General features: G+C 48.4%; 1 protein-coding gene across 2 annotated transcripts in view; it reads right to left on the bottom strand.

Moving 5' to 3' along the window:
* Positions 1-15,419, bottom strand: part of asz1 (ankyrin repeat, SAM and basic leucine zipper domain containing 1) — an 89,015-nt gene extending 73,596 nt beyond the window's left edge. Inside the window, exon 1 of one of the 2 annotated variants that reach the window (XM_078416655.1) lies at positions 15,260-15,419. In XM_078416655.1, coding sequence (XP_078272781.1) covers positions 15,260-15,358 — 99 coding nt within the window. In that variant the 5' untranslated portion in view covers positions 15,359-15,419. The remainder of the gene's footprint in view (positions 1-15,259) is intronic. The other variant, XM_078416656.1, reaches the window with a different exon arrangement.
* Between the last annotated feature and the right edge of the window lie 6,295 nt (positions 15,420-21,714).

Genomic DNA, 21,714 nt, shown 5'->3' with positions numbered 1-21,714 from the left:
GGCCTTCATAACAAGAGGAGTTGAGTATAGGAGCGAAGAGGTCCTTCTGCAGTTGTACAGGGTCCTAGTGAGACCACACCTGGAGTATTGTGTGCAGTTTTGGTCTCCAAACTTGAGGAAAGAAATTTTTGCTATTGAGGGAGTGCAACGTAGGTTCACGAGGTTAATTCCCAGAATGGCGGGACTGTCGTACGTTGAAAGACTGGAGCGACTGGGCTTGTATACTCTGGAATTTAGAAGCAACAGGTAGTGTAAGAAAATAACTGCAGATGCTGGTACAAATCGAAGGTATTTATTTCACAAAATGCTGGAGTAACTCAGCAGGTCAGGCAGCATCTCAGGAGAGAAGGAATGGGTGACGTTTCGGGTCGAGACCCTTCTTCAGTCTGAGAATCTGAACGATGATCAAGGAATGCTGGAGGCAATAGTTGGCCTTGTTGGCTGTGGGAAAGGTGATAACAAGTGGATACAAATAGTGAAACCAAGCAGGTCTGCAGTGAAACTAGTAGAATGACTAGGGTTGGGGAGGGACAGAGAGAGAGGGAATGCAAGGGTTACTTGAAGTTAGAGAAATCAATATTCAGTCTGAAGAAGGGTCTCGACCCGAAACGTCACCCATTCCTTCTCACCTGAGATGCTGCCTGACCTGCTGAGTTACTCCAGCATTTTGTGAAATAAATACCTGGAATTTAGAAGGATGAGAGGGGATCTTATTGAAACATATGATTATTAAGGGATTGGACACGCTAGAGGCAGGAAACATGTTCCCGATATTGGGGTGTCCCGAACCAGGGGCACAGTTTAAGAATAAGGGGTAGGCCATTTAGAACGGAGATGAGGAAAAACGTTTTCACTCAGAGTTGTGAAGCTGTGGAATTCTCTGCCTCAGAAGGCAGTGGAGGCCAATTCTCTGGATGCTTTCAAGAGAGAGTTAGATAGAGCTCTTAATGATAGCAGAATCAAGGGATATGTGGAGACAGCAGGAACGGGGTACTGATTGTGCATGATTAGCCATGATCACGGTGAATGGCGGTGCTGGCTCGAAGGGCTGAAGGGCCTACTCCTGAATCCATTGTCCCTTATTGTCTAATACAAACAAACCTTTTTTTTCCTTTTATAAAATTCGGCATGTTCATATAGAGAGCACGCAAACCAAAAGAAAAAATAAAAGCTAGACTGAGGAAAATAAAAGTTTGGATATTATCAACTCAACCATACACAAGTGAATATAAATAATGCAAAAAATAATGCATGATCAATTATTCATAAGGACTTGGCATTCATATGCTTATGAACACTGTGCAAACAAATAATAAATGGGCGAGTTCGTTATCAAATTGCTCATGGGAGAGAGAGCTGATCCTCTACAGTCTAGTATTAAAGAAGAAATTGTAAAGATAGCATTATCTGTCTGCTTTAATCTTAACTACTGTGTATGAGTGAGGAGATAGTGACTAAAATATGCACCTGCAGTTCAAATGTCAAGAACAAAGCTTGTACTGATGGCAGTATAATTTGCCACTTCATTGAATACTTGTGAGTGAACTACATGTACCACTTTGTATATAAATATTTCCCTTCTGGCTCTAAAGGTTGAAATAAAGGTGTGTGCATTAAAAAACAGGTTTGCAATACACTCGATAAACCTCACTCCCACCTCGAACTTTACTGCTTCAATATTCTCTTGCATTACACTTTCATTGCCAACAAGAAAAAAATAAACTACAGATGTTTAAAGTTTGAACAAGTAAACAGAGCTTGATTTTACAATAAGATAGCATCTTAAATAAATACATAATAAAAGGATGCTAAATTTACAGTTACAATTTCCAGCTCCTTATTCTGGTTGAGGAACATTGAAGACTATCAAAGATAGACACAAAAAGCTGAAGTAAGACACCGGGTCAAATAGCATCTCTGGAGAAAACGTAAAGGTGGCTTTACAGGTCTCGACCCTTCTTCAGACCGGTCTTGACCCGAAATGTCACCTAATCCTTTTCTCCAGCGATGCTGTCTGACTCGCTGAGTTACTCCAGCTTTTTATGTCTATTTTCAGTTTAAACCAGCATCTGCAGTTCCTTCCTACACATTGAAGAATATCAATTATCTTAGGAGTTACAAGTCTGTTTCAAGAATAGGAAAGTTAGATTTAGTATATTGACAAAAAGCTGGTCTACCAGTGCTAGAGTTACAGAACCTAAAGTAACTAGTAAGTAGAAGGATAAACTAGAAGACTGATAGATAAAATTGTTTAATGGGCTAGTTGCTGCCTTACAGCGAATGCAGCGCCGGAGACTCAGGTTCGATCCTGACTACGGGTGCTGCACTGTAAGGAGTTTGTACGTTCTCCCCGTGACCTGCGTGGGTTTTCTCCGAGATCTTCGGTTTCCTCCCACACTCCAAAGACGTACAGGTATGTAGGTTAATTGGCTGGGTAAAGGTAAAAATTGTCCCTAGTGGGTGTAGGATAGTGTTAATGTGCGGGGATCGCTGGGCGGCACGGACTTGGTGGGCCGAAAAGGCCTGTTTCCGGCTGTATAGATATGATATATGATATGACTCAGGTTTGATCCTGACTACGGGCGCCGTCTGTACGGAGTTTTGTACGTTCTCCCCGTGACCTGCATGGGTTTTCTCCGAGATCTTCGGTTTCCTCCCACACTCCAAAGACGTACAGGTATGTAGGTTAATTGACTGGGTAAATGTAAAAATTGTCCCTAGTGTGTGTAGGATAGTGTTAGTGTGCGGGGATCGCTGGGCTGCGCTGACTCGGTGGGCCGAAGGGGCTGTTTCCGCGCTGTATCTCTAAATCTAAAAAAAAAATCTAAAACAATATAAAGAACGATCTTCATTCGTTCACAATCCATTCAGACTGTACATTTTATCAAATGGCTAGTAACGCAGCCCTGAGTAAATAGCAAGCTGTACATTCAACAACAGCGAATTATTGATTATCACAGATAATAAAGCAAATACAAGGTTGGCCTCAAACAACAGGCTATCTCAAAAAGCCCCAATGAACAGTGAAATGGCAAATGGCAAAAAACCCCAATGAATAGTGAAATGGCAAATCTTTCATCACTTCAATCTATCCCCGCTATTCATTTTTACCATTAGTTCAGTTCTTGAAACCATTGTTCTTTTTGATGAAATGTTAGACGGTGTCAAAGTTCTTATCTATTTTTCGGGTACACTGCAGCAGTGAGTGTTCATAGACTGACAGACTATTAAATTCTTTGGGCCGAGCCAGAACTAAGTTTTCACCGGAGCTCACACATGTGCATTCCCAGCAAGAAATCAGCTGATTTACTTCTCACCGATCTAAACGTAGTTGATTGGAGTATATATAAAAATCAAACATCTCCCTTTTAGTTTAGTTTAGTGATACAGCGTGGAAACAGGCCCTTCGGGCCACCAAGTCCTCACCGATCAGCGATCCCCGTACACCAACACTATCCTATTAGGAACAATTTTTACATTTACCAAACAATTAACCTACAAACCTGTACGTCTTTGGAGTGGAGGAAACCGAAGATCTCGTAGAAAACCCACACAGGTCAAGGGGAGAACGTACAAACTCCGTACAGACAGCACTAGTAGTCAGGATCGAACCTGGGTCTCTGGCGCTGTAAGGCAGTAGCTCTACCGCTGCACCACTGTGCCGCCCTTTCTCTCTTCTACGTGGCACCTTCAACGTGGCACCTTCAACAGCCTGACCGCGGGTGAAGACGGCAGGGGAAGAGAAAAGACATTCTGGCCTTCCATCACAGTAAGGAGGTGACTGGAGGAGACTTACTGTGATGGATGTTTCTTTTTTTGTTTTGTGTTGGTATGTGATTGTGTGTGTTATTGCTTATTTTTATTGCTCTTATTGTTGAACTGTGGGTGATGGAATCTCGTCCAAAATAGTTTTTTTTTTGGATGACAATAAAGGTTATTCTGATTCTGATTAGTTCAGCGTTTTATATCTTGCAATTGATGGAATTTTTTGAGGAGATGGTGAAGGTGATCAATAAGGGTAAGGCAGTGAATGATGAATGCACAAATCTTAGTAAGGCATTTGACAAAGTCACTCTTGGTAGATAGTTCCAGAAGGGGCAGCACAGTGGTGCAGCGCTAGAGCTGCTGTCTTTCAGTGCCAGAGACCCCGCTGCAATCCTAACTACAGATGCTGTCAGTGCAGAGTTTGTACCTTCTCCCTGTGACCGTGTGGGTTTTCTCCGGGTGCTCCGGTTTCCCCCCACATTCCAGATGTACAGGTTTGTAGGTTAATTGGCTTCTGTAAATTGCCGCTAATGTGAAGGATACAAAAGTGGGATAAAATAGAACTAATGTACTGGTGATCGATGGTCAGCGTGGACTCGATGGGCCAAAGGGCCTGTTTCCAATAGACAATAGGTGCAGGAGGAGGCCATTCGGCCCTTCGAACCATTCAATGTGATCATGGCTGATCATTCTCAATCAGTACCCCGTTCCCGCCTTCTCCCCATACCCCCTGACTCCGCTATCCTTAAGAGCTCTATCTAGCTCTCTCTTGAATGCATTTAAAGAATTGGCCTCCACTGCCTTCTGAGGCAGAGAATTCCACAGATTCACAACTCTCTGACTGAAAAAGATTTTCCTCATCTCAGTTCTAAATGGCCTACCCCTTATTCTTAAACTGTGGCCCTTTGTTCTGGACTCCCCCAACATTGGGAACATGTTTCCTGCCTCTAACGTGTCCAACCCCTTAATAATCTTATACGTTTCGATAAGATCTCCTCTTAGCCTTCTAAATTCCAATGTATACAAGCCTAGTCGCTCCAGTCTTTCAACATATGACAGTCCCGCCATTCCGGGAATTAACCTTCCATGCTGTATCTCTAACTAAACATTAAGATGTTGTTTGGATACATATATAAATATATATGTAAATATATGTTATATAAATAAATAAAACGGGCATAAATATAAATGGGTTGGTTTGTAACCCAAAGTTGGTGAAGTTGCAGACAGAGAGGAAGGCTGTCAAAGTGTACAGCAGGATATAGATCAGCTACAGAAATGTGTGGAGAAATGGCAAATGGAGTTTCCTCTCAGCAAGTGTGAGGTGTTGCACTTTGGGAGGTCAAATGTACAAGGAAGGTCTTGGAGTCCAAGATCATAACGCCTTGAAAATGGCAACAAAGTAGATCGAATGGCAAAGAAGGTGCTTGCCTTTAGCAGTCGGGGCATTGAGTATTAGTCAGAAAGTCATGTTGTAGCTTTATAGGAGTTTGGTTGGGCTGCATTTTGTGGATTGTGTGCAGTTCTGGTTGCCCCATCACAGTAAAGATGTGGAAGCTTTGGAAAGGGTGTGTTCGAGGATATTAGCTATTAGGAGAGGTTGGACAAACTTGGATTGTTTCCTCTGGAACGTCAGAGGTTGAGATGAAAGCTGAGGGAAGTATATAAAGTTATGAGAGGCATAGATGGGATCGACAGTCAGAGCCAGTTCATAGGATGGAAATGTCAAAGACTAGAGGGCATAGGTTCAAGGTGAGAAGTGCAGTTTAAAAGAAATGTAAGGGAGAAGTTTTAAAAAATCCCTAGATACCATAATGGTGGAATTTCAACTGATGTCACATATCGTTAGTCAAACTTAGGGATTACTAGTTCAGTTAAATAACCAATGTAAAATCAAACTTTAAATCTGCAGTAACTATTTCTCAGGCAATTGGTTGCTTAAGTTCTAAAAGACATCAGTACAATCAGCACCATTAATCCAATCAAGGCATCTTTATTTATGGGAGCAATTCTCTGCACCATTAGGCTTTAATTAGCATTAACAGCAGTCGCATCAAAGCATTAACAGTTTGATAATTAGTAAAGGATTATTGTAATTCGAGGAGCTGCATTTGGATCAGGGCAAATTTGCATATTTAAAATAATGAGTATCTCATATGTAGCTTTTAAACTAAATTCGGGAGGCACGGTGGTGTATCGGTATAGCTACTGCCTTCCAGCGCCAGAGACCTGGATTCCATCCTGACTATGGGTGCTTGTCTGTACGGAGTTTGTATGTTCTCCGCGTGACCTGCGCGGATTTTCTAAGAGACCTTCAGTTTCCATCCACACTCCAAAGATGTACAGGTTTGTAGGTTAATTGGCTTGGTGTATGTGGAAATTGTGCCTACTGTAGGATGTTGTTAATGTGCGGGGATCACTGGTCGGTGTGGACTCGGTGGGCCGAAGGACTTGTTTCCGCGCTGTATCTCTAAACTAAACTAAGATTATGAATGTGGGAATCATCAAAAATCCGTATATAGCAAAATAGCCAGCCGTAAAACATATAGTCCTCATACAATATACTGTGGCGGTCCCGGGGGATCAGGCCACTCCTTGGGTCAGCCCCCTCGTTACGTGACGGACAGGCGTAAGGGGATAAAAGCCAGCCCGTTGGGAGGCGTGGCTCATCCCTAGGTGGACTACGCTGTGAGCAGGAGCTCACAGCCTAATAAAGAACCTTATCTTAAACTGCCTGGCGTCTTGCCTTTTCTCTGGCCTCCGCCAGGCCACTACAATACCTTGTTTCACAATCGCAATAAAACTTTATTAGCCAAGTATGTTTTGCATCATACGAGGAACTTCATTTGCCACACAGTCATAACAGTAAAAAGCAACAGGACACACAAAATACATTTTAACATGAACATCCACCACAGTGACTCCTCCACATTCCTCACTGTGATAGAAGGTAAAAAACAGTTCAATCTCTCCCTTCTTTGTCCTCCAATGGACTAACCTCCATTGACGGGATGATCTTGACTCCCGTAGCCGGCGACGAGCCTTCCTCATCGGGGCGATCAAGCTCCTTCATCGGGGGGGGTTCTCAGCTCCCCCGTGGGGGTCGGGACCAGTCGAACCTCGTGCAGCTTTTGGAGCTCCCGACCGGTCTGAACCCGAGACTGCAAGCTCCTGATGTTAAAGTCCACAGGCTGCATTGGAGCGTCGATCCCAGGCAAGGGACCGCAGGCTCAGATGATAAGTCCACGCCCCCGCGGGGACTCAAGGTCAGTCCCAGGCAAGACCTCCAGCTCCGTGATGTTAGGCCGCAGAGCGACCAGAGATACCATTCAGAAAACAATCGCATCTCCAGCAAGGTAAGAGATTGAAAAAAGGTTTCCCCCGACCCCCCCCCCCCCCCCACACACATAAAACAAACCAGAGAACATTTACACAAACTTTTAAAACTTACCAAAAATAACAAAAAGAGTTTGAAAAGGACAGACAGACTGTAGGTGAGGCGCCCCCTGGTGTTTGTATCATAGTTAAATTTAAATAAATTAGATAGATAGTTCAGTCTGAAGAAGGGTCTCGACCCGAAAAGTCACCCATTCCTTTTCTCCCGAGATGCTGCCTGACCCGCTGAGTTACTCCAGCATTTTGTGTCTACCTTAAATTTAGATAGACTTCAATCAAATAAAATAATCTCAATTGCCTATCTGGGCGAACCAGAACTGCAACAAACTTATTTGGTTGTTTGAGCTGCAACAATTTTAATTTTTTGAACAGTGTGGAAACAAGCTCTTCAGCTCACTGACTCCACGCCGACCATCAATCACCCGTTCACACTGGTTCTATGCTATCCCACTCTCACTTCCCTCCCCTAGACCAAAGAGGCAACTTTACAATGGCTACAAAGCCGTACTTCTTTGGGATGTGGGAGAGAATTGGAGTACCTGGAGGAAACCTACACGGACACAGGGAAAATGTGCAAACTCCACACAGTGAGCACACCCAAGGTCAGGATCGAACCAAGGTCCCTGGTGTTGGAAGGCAGCAGCAATACCAACTGCATCAGTGTACCTCCCTTTATTCAGAAAAATATTATCAGAAGCCCATTCTTAAACCTAATATGGATTACATTAAATATTTGGTATTCCTCACTGAGTGTTGTTAATTAATGACAGTCCAGTTTTTGCTATCTTGAATCTATCAGTTATTTCATCCAAAAGTCGATTATAAGCTAAATTATTGTAGCAGGAAATTTTGGCAGTGGCAGTAATAATAATAATAAAACTAATAGGTTGCTACAATCAGTGCTGATTTTAAAAGTAAGATACTAGAGTCCCTGGCCTGGGAAAGATGATTATGCCCATCATAATTTTATAAGCGTCATTAAGATCACACCTCAGCTGTCGATGTTCCAGAGAGAATAAATCCAGCCGATACAATTACTACTATAGCATTACACTGAAACAGAAAATAGGTGCAGGAGGAGGCCATTCGGCCCTTCGAGCCAGCACCACCATTCATTGTGATCATGGCTGATCATCACAATCAGTAACCTGTGCGTGCCTTCTCCCCATATCCCTTGATACCACTAGCACCTAGAGCTCTATCCAACTCTCTTTTAATTTCATCCACTGAATTGGCCTCCACTGCCCTCTGTGGCAGAGAATTGCACAAATTCACAACTTTCCGCGTGAAAATGTTTCTTCTCACCTCAGTTTTAAATGGCCTCCCATTTATTCTTAGACTGTGTACCCTGGTTCTGGACTCCCCCAACATTGGGAACATTTTTCCTGCATCTAGCTTGTCTAATCCTTTTATGATTTTATACATCTCCATAAGATCCCCTCCCATCCTTCTAAACTCCAGTGAATACAAGCCAAGTCTTTCCAATCTTTCCTCATACGACAGTCCCTTCATCCCAGGGATTAGCCTCGTGAACCTATGCTGCACTGCCTCAATAGCAAGGACGTCCTTCCTCAAATTAGGAGTCCAAATCTGCACACAATACTCCAGATGTGGTCTCACCAAGGCCCTATACAACTGCAGAAGGACTTCTTTGCTCCTGCACTCAAATCTTCTCGTTATGAAGGCCAACATGCCATTAGCTTTCTTCACTGCCTGCTTTACCTGCATGCTTACTTTCAGTGACTGGTGTACAATGATACCAAGGTCTCGTTGCACTTCCCCTTTACCTAATCTGACACCATTGAGATTAATAATCTGCCTCCTTATTGCATTCCCGTTAACATCCTAGTGAGTCTCCCCTGCACTCTATTCCTACCACATTCTACTGCAGTACGGTGAACGGTGAACACAACTGTCATAATAATCGTGCAGTCTCACAAATGATTTATACATGTACATGTACAAAGTGCATACCAATTCTCATCGTCAATGCCTTGACATATGAAGGCAAGCACACTAAATGCCTTTTCCACTCACCCATCTATTTATGTTGCCACTTTTAGGAAGCTGTGGACTTGTATGCTAAGGTCCCAATATATTTCAATGCTACCATTCATTCTATATATTGTGCTAGAATTTGACCTCCCCCCTCACACCCCGACCCCTCCTCACACCCCTCCTCACCCCCCACCTCACACTCCGCCCCTCAAATCCTACTCACATCCCCACACTCCTCTCATACCCCACCAACTGACACCCCACCCTCTCCCCACCTGCCCCCACCCCACCCACCTTGCTGCACCCCACCCCTCTCCTCACACCCCTCCCACTCTCCTCATATCCCACCCACCCCCTCCCCTCACACCCCTCCCCCCTACCCCTCCTCCTCTCGCACTACCCACTCCCCACCCCACCCACCCTCTCTCCACCCCATCCACTCCTCCCCTCTCCCCACCCACCCTCTCCCCACCCGCACTCCACCCCACCCAGCCCCCCCTCTCCACACCCATAGAATTTGACCTCCCAAAGTGTATTACCCCATCCTTGCCGAAATTAAATTCTATCTGCCACCACTCTGCCCTACTTTCCAGCGAATCCATGTCTTGTGGAATCTTTTGAAAATCTTCTTTCCTTTTTACTGCTCCAATAATTTTTGTGTTGTCTGCAAAATTACTAATCAAACCACCTACATTCTCAGCCAGGTCCCGCTGAGTTACTCCAGCTTTTTACATTCTTAACCAAGTCGTTTATAGAAATGACAAACACCAAAGCTTCCAGCACCAATTCCTGTGGTAGAGGGGCGCCAAGGGTTATGGGGAGAAGGCAGGAGAATGGGGTTAGGGGGGAGAGAGAGAGATCAGCCATGGTTGAATGGTGGAATAGACTTGATGGGCCGAATGGCTTAATTCTGCTCTATCACTTATGACCTTAGAGCACTTGTTACAGATTTCCAGGAAGAAAAACACCTATCCACCATGTCCATCTGCCTCACATCATCAGGCCAGTTCTGGATTCTGTTTCATATCCTTTGAGCCTTAACCTTCTGGACCAGCTTACAATGGGGACATTGTTAAAAACGTTACTAGAGTCCATGTAAATCACATCTACCGCACTGCCTTCATCAATTTTCTTAGTTACCGCCTCAAAAAACGCAATCAGATTTGCGAGACATTATCTCCCCAGCACAAAGTCATGCTGACTTCTCTAATCTGTCCCTTCCTTCTCCTAATCGGTCCCTGCCTTGCCCAGTAAACATAAATCCTGTCCTTCAGAATCTTCGCCAACAACTTCCCTACCGCTGATGTAAGGCTCATCAGCCTATAGTTTCCAGGCTTATCCCTAATGCAGAGGACACATATTTAACCTTTTATTCCATGAATACAAGTGAAGACAATGGAGAGCACAGTTACGAACTGGAATGCAATGGCATTCAGGGTGGAGAAATAGGAGAGATCACATTAAAATATGACAAAATTAGGAACAAAAGTTTCCGCAGCAGGTAACGCCAGTTGTGTATTTTACGTCAAGGCAATGAAGGATGGCCTTGATCTCTGATATTCAGTTAGAGGTTGTGTTGACCCAATTACGGATTTCACAAGAGAAACATAGGAAACTGACTGAAAATAATTTGCAGGCTGAGGGGATAGCCCTGGGAAATGGACACAGACTTCATGAGTCAATCGGCCTCTGCCATAACAACACTATGATTCTGCACCCATCTCTTTCACCTTTAGATTTGTATCTTTCCGAAGGGTATTTGTTGATGACTTTACAGAAACACATTACATAAATTTAATTTGTGGTGATAACCTTGCCATTTGTGGGATATGAACTATATTCTGTAAAGTTTTAACATTTCATAACAAAAGTAAACGTTTGCTTGCTCACACTGCATTAACATGTCATTTTTTATGTACTTCACTGCTACCTGCGGAAACAGTCTATCAGAATTAAATTCCACTTTCAGACATGTCCAATATTACTCGTGCAAATGCATGCAAATGTTTAGTCCAGTGATCATAGCCTCAGAATTGAAGGATATTCCTTCAGGAATGAAATGTGAGGAATTTATTTAGTCAGAGGGTGGTGAATTTGAGGAATTCTTTGCCACAGAAGGCTGTGGAGGCCAAGTCAATGAATATTTTTAAGGCTGAGATAGATAGATTCATGATTAGTACACAAAATGCTGGAGTAACTCAGCAGGTCAGGCAGCATCTCAGGAGAGAAGGAATGGGTGACGCAGGGGGGCAGGACAAAGGAAGGATATAGGTGGAGACAGGAAGATAGAGGGAGAACTGGGAAGGGGGAGGGGAAGAGAGGGACAGAGGAACTATCTAAAGTTGGAGAAGTCAATGTTCATACTGCTGGGCTGCAAGCTGCCCAAGCGAAATATGAGGTGCTGTTCCTCCAATTTCCGGTGGGCCTCACTATGGCACTGGAGGAGGCCCATGACAGAAAGGTCATACTGGGAGTGGGAGTTGAAGTGCTCAGCCACCGGGAGATCAGGTTGGTTAAGGCAGACTGAGCGAAGGTGTTGAGCGAAACGATCGCCAAGCCTGCGTTTGGTTTCGCCGATGTAAAGAAGTTGACATCTAGGGCAGCGGATACAATAGATGAGGTTGGAGGAGGTGCAGGTGAACCTTTGTCTCACCTGGAAAGACTGTTTGGGTTCTTGGATGGAGTTGAGGGGGGAGGTAAAGGGACAGGTGGTGCATCTCCTGCGGTTGCAGGGGAAAGTGCCCGGGGAGGGGGTGGTTTGGGTAGGAAGGGACGAGTGGACCAGGGAGTTACGGAGGGAACGGTCTCTGCGGAACGCAGAAAGGAGAGGGGATGGGAAGATGTGGCCAGTAGTGGGGTCCCGTTGTAGGTGACGGAAATGTTGGAGGATGATTTGTTGGATACGCTGGCTGATGGGGTGGAAGGTGAGAACAAGGACAGAATCCCCTTCATTCTCACCTTCCACCCCATGATGTTGACACCAGAGTGAAGTAGCTTTCAAGATAAGTACTTGCAAAATATAATGGAGAAATAATGCTTAAGTAAAAATATTATACTTGTATCGCACTTTTTTCACATTCAAAGTTATGGTATTTCGCACAATCTATTGGATAAATCAAAATCTTTTCATGAAACACTTCCACCATTTATAATGAGAAATGGCACGCAAACAGTATTTTCTATCAGTTCACATCCCTTGGCTGCACTTTCTCAACGTCAGTCAATATTAACAATGAAGTCAACAACAGGATAGCATAAGCCAGCTCTGCTTCTGGATGACTCAGTGTGGGAACAAAGGGGAGTTTGCCTACAGACCAAGCTGAAGATGTTGTGCTATTGTCATACCATGATAGTATCGTCCCTCTGATACCATGGGCTCTCATCTTCTTTAGTAACCTCATGTATGGCACCTGATCAAATGACTTCTGAAAATCCAGGTAAACAACATCCACTGACTCTCCTTTGGCTAAACTGCTATTAACTTCCTCAAAGATTTCCAACAGATTCGTCAGGCAAGATCTCCCCTTCACAAAACTATGCTGACTAAGGCCTATTTTATTATGTGCTTCCATGTACTTGGAAGAGTATCATTGCCATTTTCCAGCCCTCTGGAACTACTCCTGACTCCGATGACTCTTGAAAGATCACCACTAATGCCTCCACAATCTCTAAGGCCACCTCTTTCAGAACCCTGGGATGTAGTCCATCTAATCGAGGTCATTCACTTACCTTTAGACCTTTCAACTTGTCAAGCACCTTCTCCTTAGTAATAGCCACTCCACTAACCTCTACCCCATGGCACCTTTTAATTCCAGGTATGTTGCTGGTATATTTTGCTGTGAAGACTGATGCAAAAAACATATTCAATTCCCCTTCCATTCCTTTATTCCCTATTGTCCACTATAATTTTCCAGTGGTCTAATGCCCATTCTTGCCTCTCTCTTACTCTTTATGTATCTGAAAAACTTTTGCTATCCTTTTTTATATTATTGGCTAGGTTACTTTCATTATTGGCTAGTTACTTTCATCTTTTCTCCCCGTATTGCTTTTTTACTTACCTTCTGATGGCCTTTAAAAGCTTCCCAATCCTCTAGCTCTCTACTAATCATTGCAATATTATATGCATTCTCTTTTCGTTTTATGCTGTCTTTGACTTCCCTTGTCCGCCTCATTCTCCCCTTAGAATCTTTTTCCCTCTTTGCCATGATCCTGCATCTTCCAAATTATTCCCAGAAACTCCTGCCATTGCTGCTCCACCGTCATTCCTACTGGGGTCTCTTTCCAATCAACCTTAACCAACTGCTGTCATATGCCTCTTTAGTCACCTTTACTCAACAGTAATACCGACACATCTGCTTCATCTTCTCCCTCTCAAACTACAGGTTGAATTTTATTATATTACATCACCTTCGATATTCAGGTCCCAGCTCAGATCCATTTTCAGCTAAATCTCCGTGATGCTCACATCCTACCTACCAATTTCTAACTGCGCTACAAGCTTATCTTTTGCTGTATACTGTACACCTTTAGTTCAGTATTCACCACCCTTCTCATATTGGTCCAGATTTTTGCTGACCTTAGACTCTGATCTTTTCTTAAACGTTGTGTCCTGTTAGTTCTGGAGACTTCAGTAACCTCTCCTGCACTCTCTTTCCCTTATCTCATCCATACATTCCCAATTTGTCCACCCCCACCCTCCCACTATTCAGTGTAAAGCTCTATCTACAGCCCTGGCTACAGTTTGCCAGGACCCTGGTCCCAGCCGGGTTTAAGTAGAGTCCGTCACATCGGAACAGCTCCCTCCTTCCCCAATACTGTTGCCAATGTCCCACAAATTCAAATCCACTTCTCCCACACCAATCTTTGAGCCAGGCGTTTAACTCTTTAATTTTCTTGACCCATTCGCTTGGGGTTCAGTTAGCAATCTAGAGATTATTACCTTGTTGGTTCAGCTTTTCAATTGAGTCCCTCGCTGCTCAAATTCCCTCCTTCCTTGTTCTACCTACTGTCATTTGTACCCACATGGACTATGACAACTGGGTCATTCCCCTCCCACTCCAAATTCCTCTGCAGTTCAGATGTGATTTCCTGAAACTGGACATTAGGCAGGCAACACAGCCTTCGGGTCTCGATCCTGATCACAGCTTTCTATTCCCCATACAATATATTCCTCAAGAGTTTCTCATTGGCAAACTCACATAAAAGGCAGTGCTTGATCACACAAGCACTGTATGACTGGAAGAAGCAGAGAGGAAAAGAAAATCAGCCATGTTCATGCACATTGCAACTCGATAGATTAGATGTGGTGGATGAGTGATCAACAAATAAAACTCCAAAAAAAGTTCTGCATCTGGCTCGCTTATTTTCAAACTCATCAATACACCAAGTGCTCGTTATCCACTGACTTGCAAAGTTGGCCAGGTTTTACTTGGAGTGTTAGCCAAGTGTGTAGCCAGATCCAGGAGTCTGGATAGTTTTGTGGGCTGAGCCAGGCTTCAGAATGTAAGCCAGGGCTGTGGCTGAAGCCAAGATGCAGAGTGATGGCCAGCGATAGAAATGGTTGGATGTTTCATCTTGTTGACAAGCTGAAAAATGCAAACTGGAACTTTTAAGCTGAAATTCACCAGTTTCTGCATCTCACGTTAGTTTTAAACCCCCAGGGCTCACTCCCCAGGGCTCACTTTGTCACTCCTTTAAATTTATTGGATTCACTGAGTTATTACATTATAACACGTTCAAAAAAAGTGATATATACATGTTTTGGGAATAATACGAGTAATATCTAGTTACTAGGAAAATCTATTACGTGGGCACCACCTAGTCAATCCACCTTGGTGCCAGAATGTTGTTTTAATATGGTCTTTCATCTTATTCTATATAACAGTATTTCGATTTTGTCAGAAATTAGTGCCTACAAGAGTTCTTCATATGCTGCATTCTCATTATATATTGGGTATACAAATCTCCTGTGTTTCAGACATTGCTTTGGTTCTACATTTTGCTGCATATTGAGAGGGAGGGGGGATGTTCAAAGATTTCATTTCCCTTTGCAATCTTTTGGTTGGTCACGTTACTCCCCCCCCCCCCCCCGTAACCTCACCGTTATGTCCATGTCCTCCAGGCCGTCACAGCCCAGGTACCAGCCGTCGTCCGAATCGTCCAGTTCGGCGCCTGCAGCCACGCACTTAACGGCCGCCATCCACTCGCCCAGCGCCCCGCGCCCCGCCGGCCCTGTATCCCAACACCGCCCTGCACCCCAACACCGCTCCACTGCACTGCGCGCCAACCCGGCAAGGCCCTGTACCCGTCCCCGCCCGCAGCCTTGTGGTAGGCCGTCCCGCCCCTCTCCCCACCTCCGCACCACCCCCCCCCCTCACACCCACAACCAATCAAACCCCGCCCCTCAAACCCTCCCCCCTCCCCATACCTCACACCCCCACCCATCCCCACCCCCCCACCCATCCCCACCCCCCTCACATCCCCACCCATCCCCACCCCCCCTCACATCCCCGCCCATCCCCACCCCCCTCACATCCCCACCCATCCCCACCCCCCTCACATCCCCACCCATCCCCACCCCCCCACCCATCCCCACCCCCCTCACATCCCCACCCATCCCCACCCCCCCTCACATCCCCACCATCCCCACCCCCCCTCACATCCCCACCCATCCCCACCCCCCTCACACCCCCACCCATCCCCACCCCCCTCACATCCCCACCCATCCCCACCCCCCCTCACATCCCCACCCATCCCCACCCCCCTCACACCCCCACCCATCCCCACCCCCCTCACATCCCCACCCATCCCCACCCCCCCTCACATCCCCACCCATCCCCACCCCCCCTCCCATCCCCACCCATCCCCACCCCCCCTCACATCCCCACCCATCCCCACCCCCCCTCACATCCCCACCCCCCCTCCCATCCCCACCCATCCCCACCCCCCCTCCCATCCCCACCCATCCCCACCCCCCCTCACATCCCCACCCATCCCCACCCCCCTCACACCCCCACCCATCCCCACCCCCCTCACATCCCCACCCATCCCCACCCCCCCTCACATCCCCGCCCATCCCCACCCCCCTCACATCCCCACCCCCCTCACATCCCCACCCATCCCCACCCCCCTCACATCCCCACCCCCCTCACATCCCCACCCCCCTCACATCCCCACCCCCCTCACATCCCCACCCATCCCCACCCCCCTCACATCCCCACCATCCCCACCCCCCCTCACATCCCCACCCATCCCCACCCCCCCTCACATCCCCACCCATCCCCACCCCCCCTCACATCCCCACCCATCCCCACCCCCCCTCACATCCCCACCCATCCCCACCCCCCTCACATCCCCACCCATCCCCACCCCCCCTCACATCCCCACCCATCCCCACCCATCACCACCCCCCCTCACATCCCCGCCCATCCCCACCCCCCTCACATCCCCACCCATCCCCACCCCCCCTCACATCCCCACCCATCCCCACCCCCCTCACATCCCCACCCCCCTCACATCCCCACCCATCCCCACCCCCCTCACATCCCCACCCATCCCCCACCCCCCTCACATCCCCACCCCCCTCACATCCCCACCCCCCTCACATCCCCACCCATCCCCACCCCCCCTCACATCCCCACCCATCCCCACCCCCCCTCACATCCCCACCCATCCCCACCCCCCCTCACATCCCCACCCATCCCCACCCCCCCTCACATCCCCACCATCCCCACCCCCCCTCACATCCCCACCAATCCCCACCCCCCCTCACATCCCCACCCATCCCCACCCCCCCTCCCATCCCCACCCCCCTCACATCCCCACCCATCCCCACCCCCCCTCACATCCCCACCCCCCCTCACATCCCCACCCATCCCCACCCATCCCCACCCCCCCTCACATCCCCACCCATCCCCACCCCCCTCACATCCCCACCCATCCCCACCCCCCCTCACATCCCCACCCCCCCTCACATCCCCACCCATCCCCACCCCCGTCACATCCCCACCCATCCCCACCCCCCCTCACATCCCCACCATCCCCACCCCCCCTCACATCCCCACCCATCCCCACCCCCCCTCACATCCCCACCCATCCCCACCCCCCCTCACATCCCCACCCATCCCCACCCCCCCTCACATCCCCACCCATCCCCACCCCCCTCACATCCCCACCCATCCCCACCCCCCCTCACATCCCCACCCATCCCCACCCATCACCACCCCCCCTCACATCCCCGCCCATCCCCACCCCCCTCACATCCCCACCCATCACCACCCCCCCTCACATCCCCGCCCATCCCCACCCCCCTCACATCCCCACCCATCCCCACCCCCCCTCACATCCCCACCCATCCCCACCCCCCTCACATCCCCACCCCCCTCACATCCCCACCCATCCCCACCCCCCTCACATCCCCACCCATCCCCCACCCCCTCACATCCCCACCCCCCTCACATCCCCACCCCCCTCACATCCCCACCCATCCCCACCCCCCCTCACATCCCCACCCATCCCCACCCCCCTCACATCCCCACCCATCCCCACCCCCCCTCACATCCCCACCCATCCCCACCCCCTCACATCCCCACCCATCCCCACCCCCCTCACATCCCCACCCATCCCCACCCCCCTCACATCCCCACCCATCCCCACCCCCCCTCACATCCCCACCCCCCTCGCACCACCACCCCCCCTCACACAACCCCCCCCTCACACCCACCACCCCCCCTCACACCCACAACCCCCCCCTCACACCACCATCCTCCCCCTCACACCACCATCCCCCCTCACACCACCACCCCCCCTCACACCACCACCCCCCCTCACACCACCACCCCCCCCTCACACCACCACCCCCCTCACACCACCACCCCCCCCTCACACCACCACCCCCCCTCACACCACCACCCCCCCCTCACACCCACAACCCCCCCTCGCACCCTCACACCACCACCCCCTCACACCCACAATCAAACCCCGCCCCTCAAACCCTCCCCCATCCCCACCCCCCTCACACCCACCACCCCCCCTCACACCCCCACCCTCCCTCACACCCACAAACCCCCCTCACACCCACAACCCCCCCTCACACCACCATTCCCCCTCACACCACCACCCCCCCTCACACCTACAACCCTCTCTCACACCCCCACCCCCCTCACACCACCACCCCCCCTCACACCCACAACCCCCTCGCACCCCCACCCCCCCTCACACCACCATCCCCCCTCACACCACCATCCCCCTCTCACCTCCCCAACCCCCCTCACATCCCCCCCATCCCCACCCCCCCTCGCACCCCCACCCCTCCCTCGCACCCCCACCCTCCCTCGCACCCCCACACCCCCTCACACCCCCACCCCCCCTCACACCACCACCCCCCCCCCATCCCCCACACCCTCCACCCCCCATCCCCCACACCCTCCACACACCCCACCTCCCTCTCACACCCCCACCCCCTCAAACCCCACCCCTCAAACCCTACTCACACCCCCACACTCCTCTCATACCCCACCAACTCACACCTCACCCTCTCCCCACCTGCCCCCTCCCCACCCACCTTGCTGCACCCCACCCCCTCCCCTCACACCCCACCCAGTCTCCTCAAACCCCACCCACCCCCTCCCCTCACACCCCACCCACCCCCTCCCCTCACACCCCTCCCCCCTTACCCCTCTCCCCACCCACCCTGCTACACACACCCCCTCCCTTCTCACGCCACCCATCCCCCTCCCCACCCCACCCACCCTCTCTCCACCCCACCCATTCCTCCCCACCCACCCTCTCCCCACACCCACTCCCCCACTCACTCCCCCCTCTCCCCACCCGCAATCCACCCCACCCAGCCCTCCCGCACTCCACCCCACACACTCCCCCCCTCTCCCCACCTGTACACCCCACCCACTCCCCCCCTCTCCCCACCCACCCTCTCCCCACCCGCACTCCACCCCTCCCACTCCCACCTCTCCCCACCCATCCTCTCCCAACCCGTACTCCACCCCACCCACTCCCCCCTCTACCCGCACCCACTCCCCCCCTCTCCCCACCCGCACTCCACCAACTCCCCTCACGCCCCAGACTCCCCACCCACCCCCTCTACCTACCTGCACCACGTCCTCTGCCCACCCGCACCCCATCCCACCTGTAGCCCATCCCACCCGCACCCCATCCCACCCGCACCCCATCCCACCCGCACCCCATCCTCTCCCCACCCACTCCCCATCCCCTCCCCACCCTTTCCCCACCCACGAAAATATGGAAATAAGAAAATATGGAACATGTCATTAACAATTGGCTGCTTCAATCCTGGACATTTGACCTAACGAGTGTTTTGATAACGTTTTGGCACATGTTTTGAAAGTGTGCAGTTTTTCCAACTTCTGTTGACAAGTAAGGGAGATACTATATCTAGTTGCTACTTACTGTTAAATCAAAATGCATTTATGTTCTTGGGTGATAACGCCTTCCTTTCATCCATTTCACTTAGCAATATGTTTTAGAGTTCTATATTAATTGATGAGAGCATCTCAAAAAATTATGTTGATCACAACAGATAAACATATGGAAAATTAATATTATTTTTCTTTGCAGGAGTTAATAAATAACATGCACATTTTTTTTGTTGCATAAACATGTTTGTTTTAAGATATTTGAATCATGTCCAGATTGTTGCAAATTAGAAGCTATTATTTTATTCAATACATCCTTTGGTAAAGTTCATTGCTCCAACCCAGAAATTTATTTTAACTTGTTAAATGTCAACATGCACATTCTTTTTGGGATAAATTTTACAGTATATCTTAAAGATATTAAATCATTTTAAAGATACTTAAATCATGTGGCCTAATTATTTTAACTCTGCATTATGTCAACTCTATTATTTAATATATCTTTTGGGCCAGCGAAGTTAATTTTTCCAACCCAGGGATTTGATTTAATTTTTTGGTTGGCGTAGTCTGCTGCAGAAACAGGTGCATTTGGGATTTGGGTTTGAATACAAAGTTGGTAAGCCAATGAATGAGTGGCTGAAACAGAGTCAGAGAGCTGAGATGAAACCCAGAGATTCTTGAATCAGAAGGCGTCCTATAATCCTGCTCATTGAGATAGAGACTGGTGTGGAAGAATCTACTATTTCTACAACAGTAATTTATGTAATTTAAATTATATAAATTACATAGTAATTTAAATAAGGCCATGAACAGGGGTCAAAATCTGGTCTGTGTAGGAAGCAACTGCAGATGCTGGTTTAAACCGAAGAGAGACACAAAATGCTGGAGGAACTCAGCAGGGCAGGCAGCATCTCTGGAGAGAAGGAATGAATGACATTTTGTGTTGAGACCAGTCTGAAGAAGGGTCTCGACCTGAAACATCATCCACTCCTCACAAAAACCTGGAATATGTGTGCATAATGCTGCAGGATTAATTTTTGCAAATCATGCAAATTGAAAGTGGAAATTAAGCCAGGAGTTAACTGTGCAAAATATTTTCATGCTCTGCTCAATTTAACAAATTGTATGGTGCAGCTATTGGCATGTAATGAAAGCTGGCTTAATGGACAATGTGGGAAAACAGGCCAGCAATTCATATTTAAAGGGATGTTTCTTCTCAAGACAAAGAAGCTCCAGACTATTATTGACCCAATAAAGGTCAACATATTTAGTCAGCCTTTTGGTTTTATATCCAGTTCCATCAATGGCTCACTTACTCCTCTGCAGTAAAACGTGTGCATGGTACTAGTAACTAGCACCAGCTTTACCCTTTCATCTTCAGGCCGCATGGGAGAAATGGGTGTGCATCCATGTGGGGCACAGGGAAGAGAAGGGGAAGAATAGGAGAGGGAAAGGTCAAACAACGTCCCCTACACTTCAGAATCTGATTTTGATAAGGGGAGAGCCAAGCAGAAGAGAGAGAGCTACATATTTACATCATCTTCAGCTTGTAGATTGGAAGTAAATTATCGGTGAGGAAGAAGGATTCTTAAAATGCAGGGAGAGGAAAACAGTATAGCCTAAATATTTACTCTGTTCTAGATGAACCTCGAATAGAAGAGTAGGTTCATCTGCCAACAATCACACATGCTATTTCATTGAGAAAAAGCTATGGATGTTCACCTGAATCCATGGGGTAATTCCTGCTTACATTGTTTATGCACAAGAAAGACGCTTGTGCCCTTGAGTTTCATTTAAGGTGTGAAGTGGAAGCTGGAAATGTTGCAGAGAAGATTTACGAGGATGTTGCCAGGACTCGAGGGCCCGAGCTATAGAGAGAGGTTGAGCAGGCTAGGACACTATTCTTTGGAGCACAGGGGGATGAGGGGTGATCTAATAGAAGTGTACTAAAACATTGCTAAGGCAATCAGCAGCAGTAGCAGCAATCAGCAGCAGTAGCAGCAATCAGCAGCAGTAGCAGTAGCAGCTTGGGAAGTATTGTGTGGCGATAGTAAGGAGTAAGACCTGTGTGATCTCCCGGACAAGTTTCGATCGCCTAGCTTGGGGTCGGAGAGGAATTTCCCGGATTTATTTTTTCCCAAATTGGCCTGGGTTTTTTATCCGG

The sequence above is a fragment of the Rhinoraja longicauda genome, chromosome 20 (assembly GCF_053455715.1).
Source record: "Rhinoraja longicauda isolate Sanriku21f chromosome 20, sRhiLon1.1, whole genome shotgun sequence".
Taxonomy (NCBI): domain Eukaryota; kingdom Metazoa; phylum Chordata; class Chondrichthyes; order Rajiformes; family Arhynchobatidae; genus Rhinoraja; species Rhinoraja longicauda.
The sequence above is the reverse complement of the archived record's forward strand: the minus strand, read 5'-3'. Positions and strand labels throughout refer to the sequence as shown.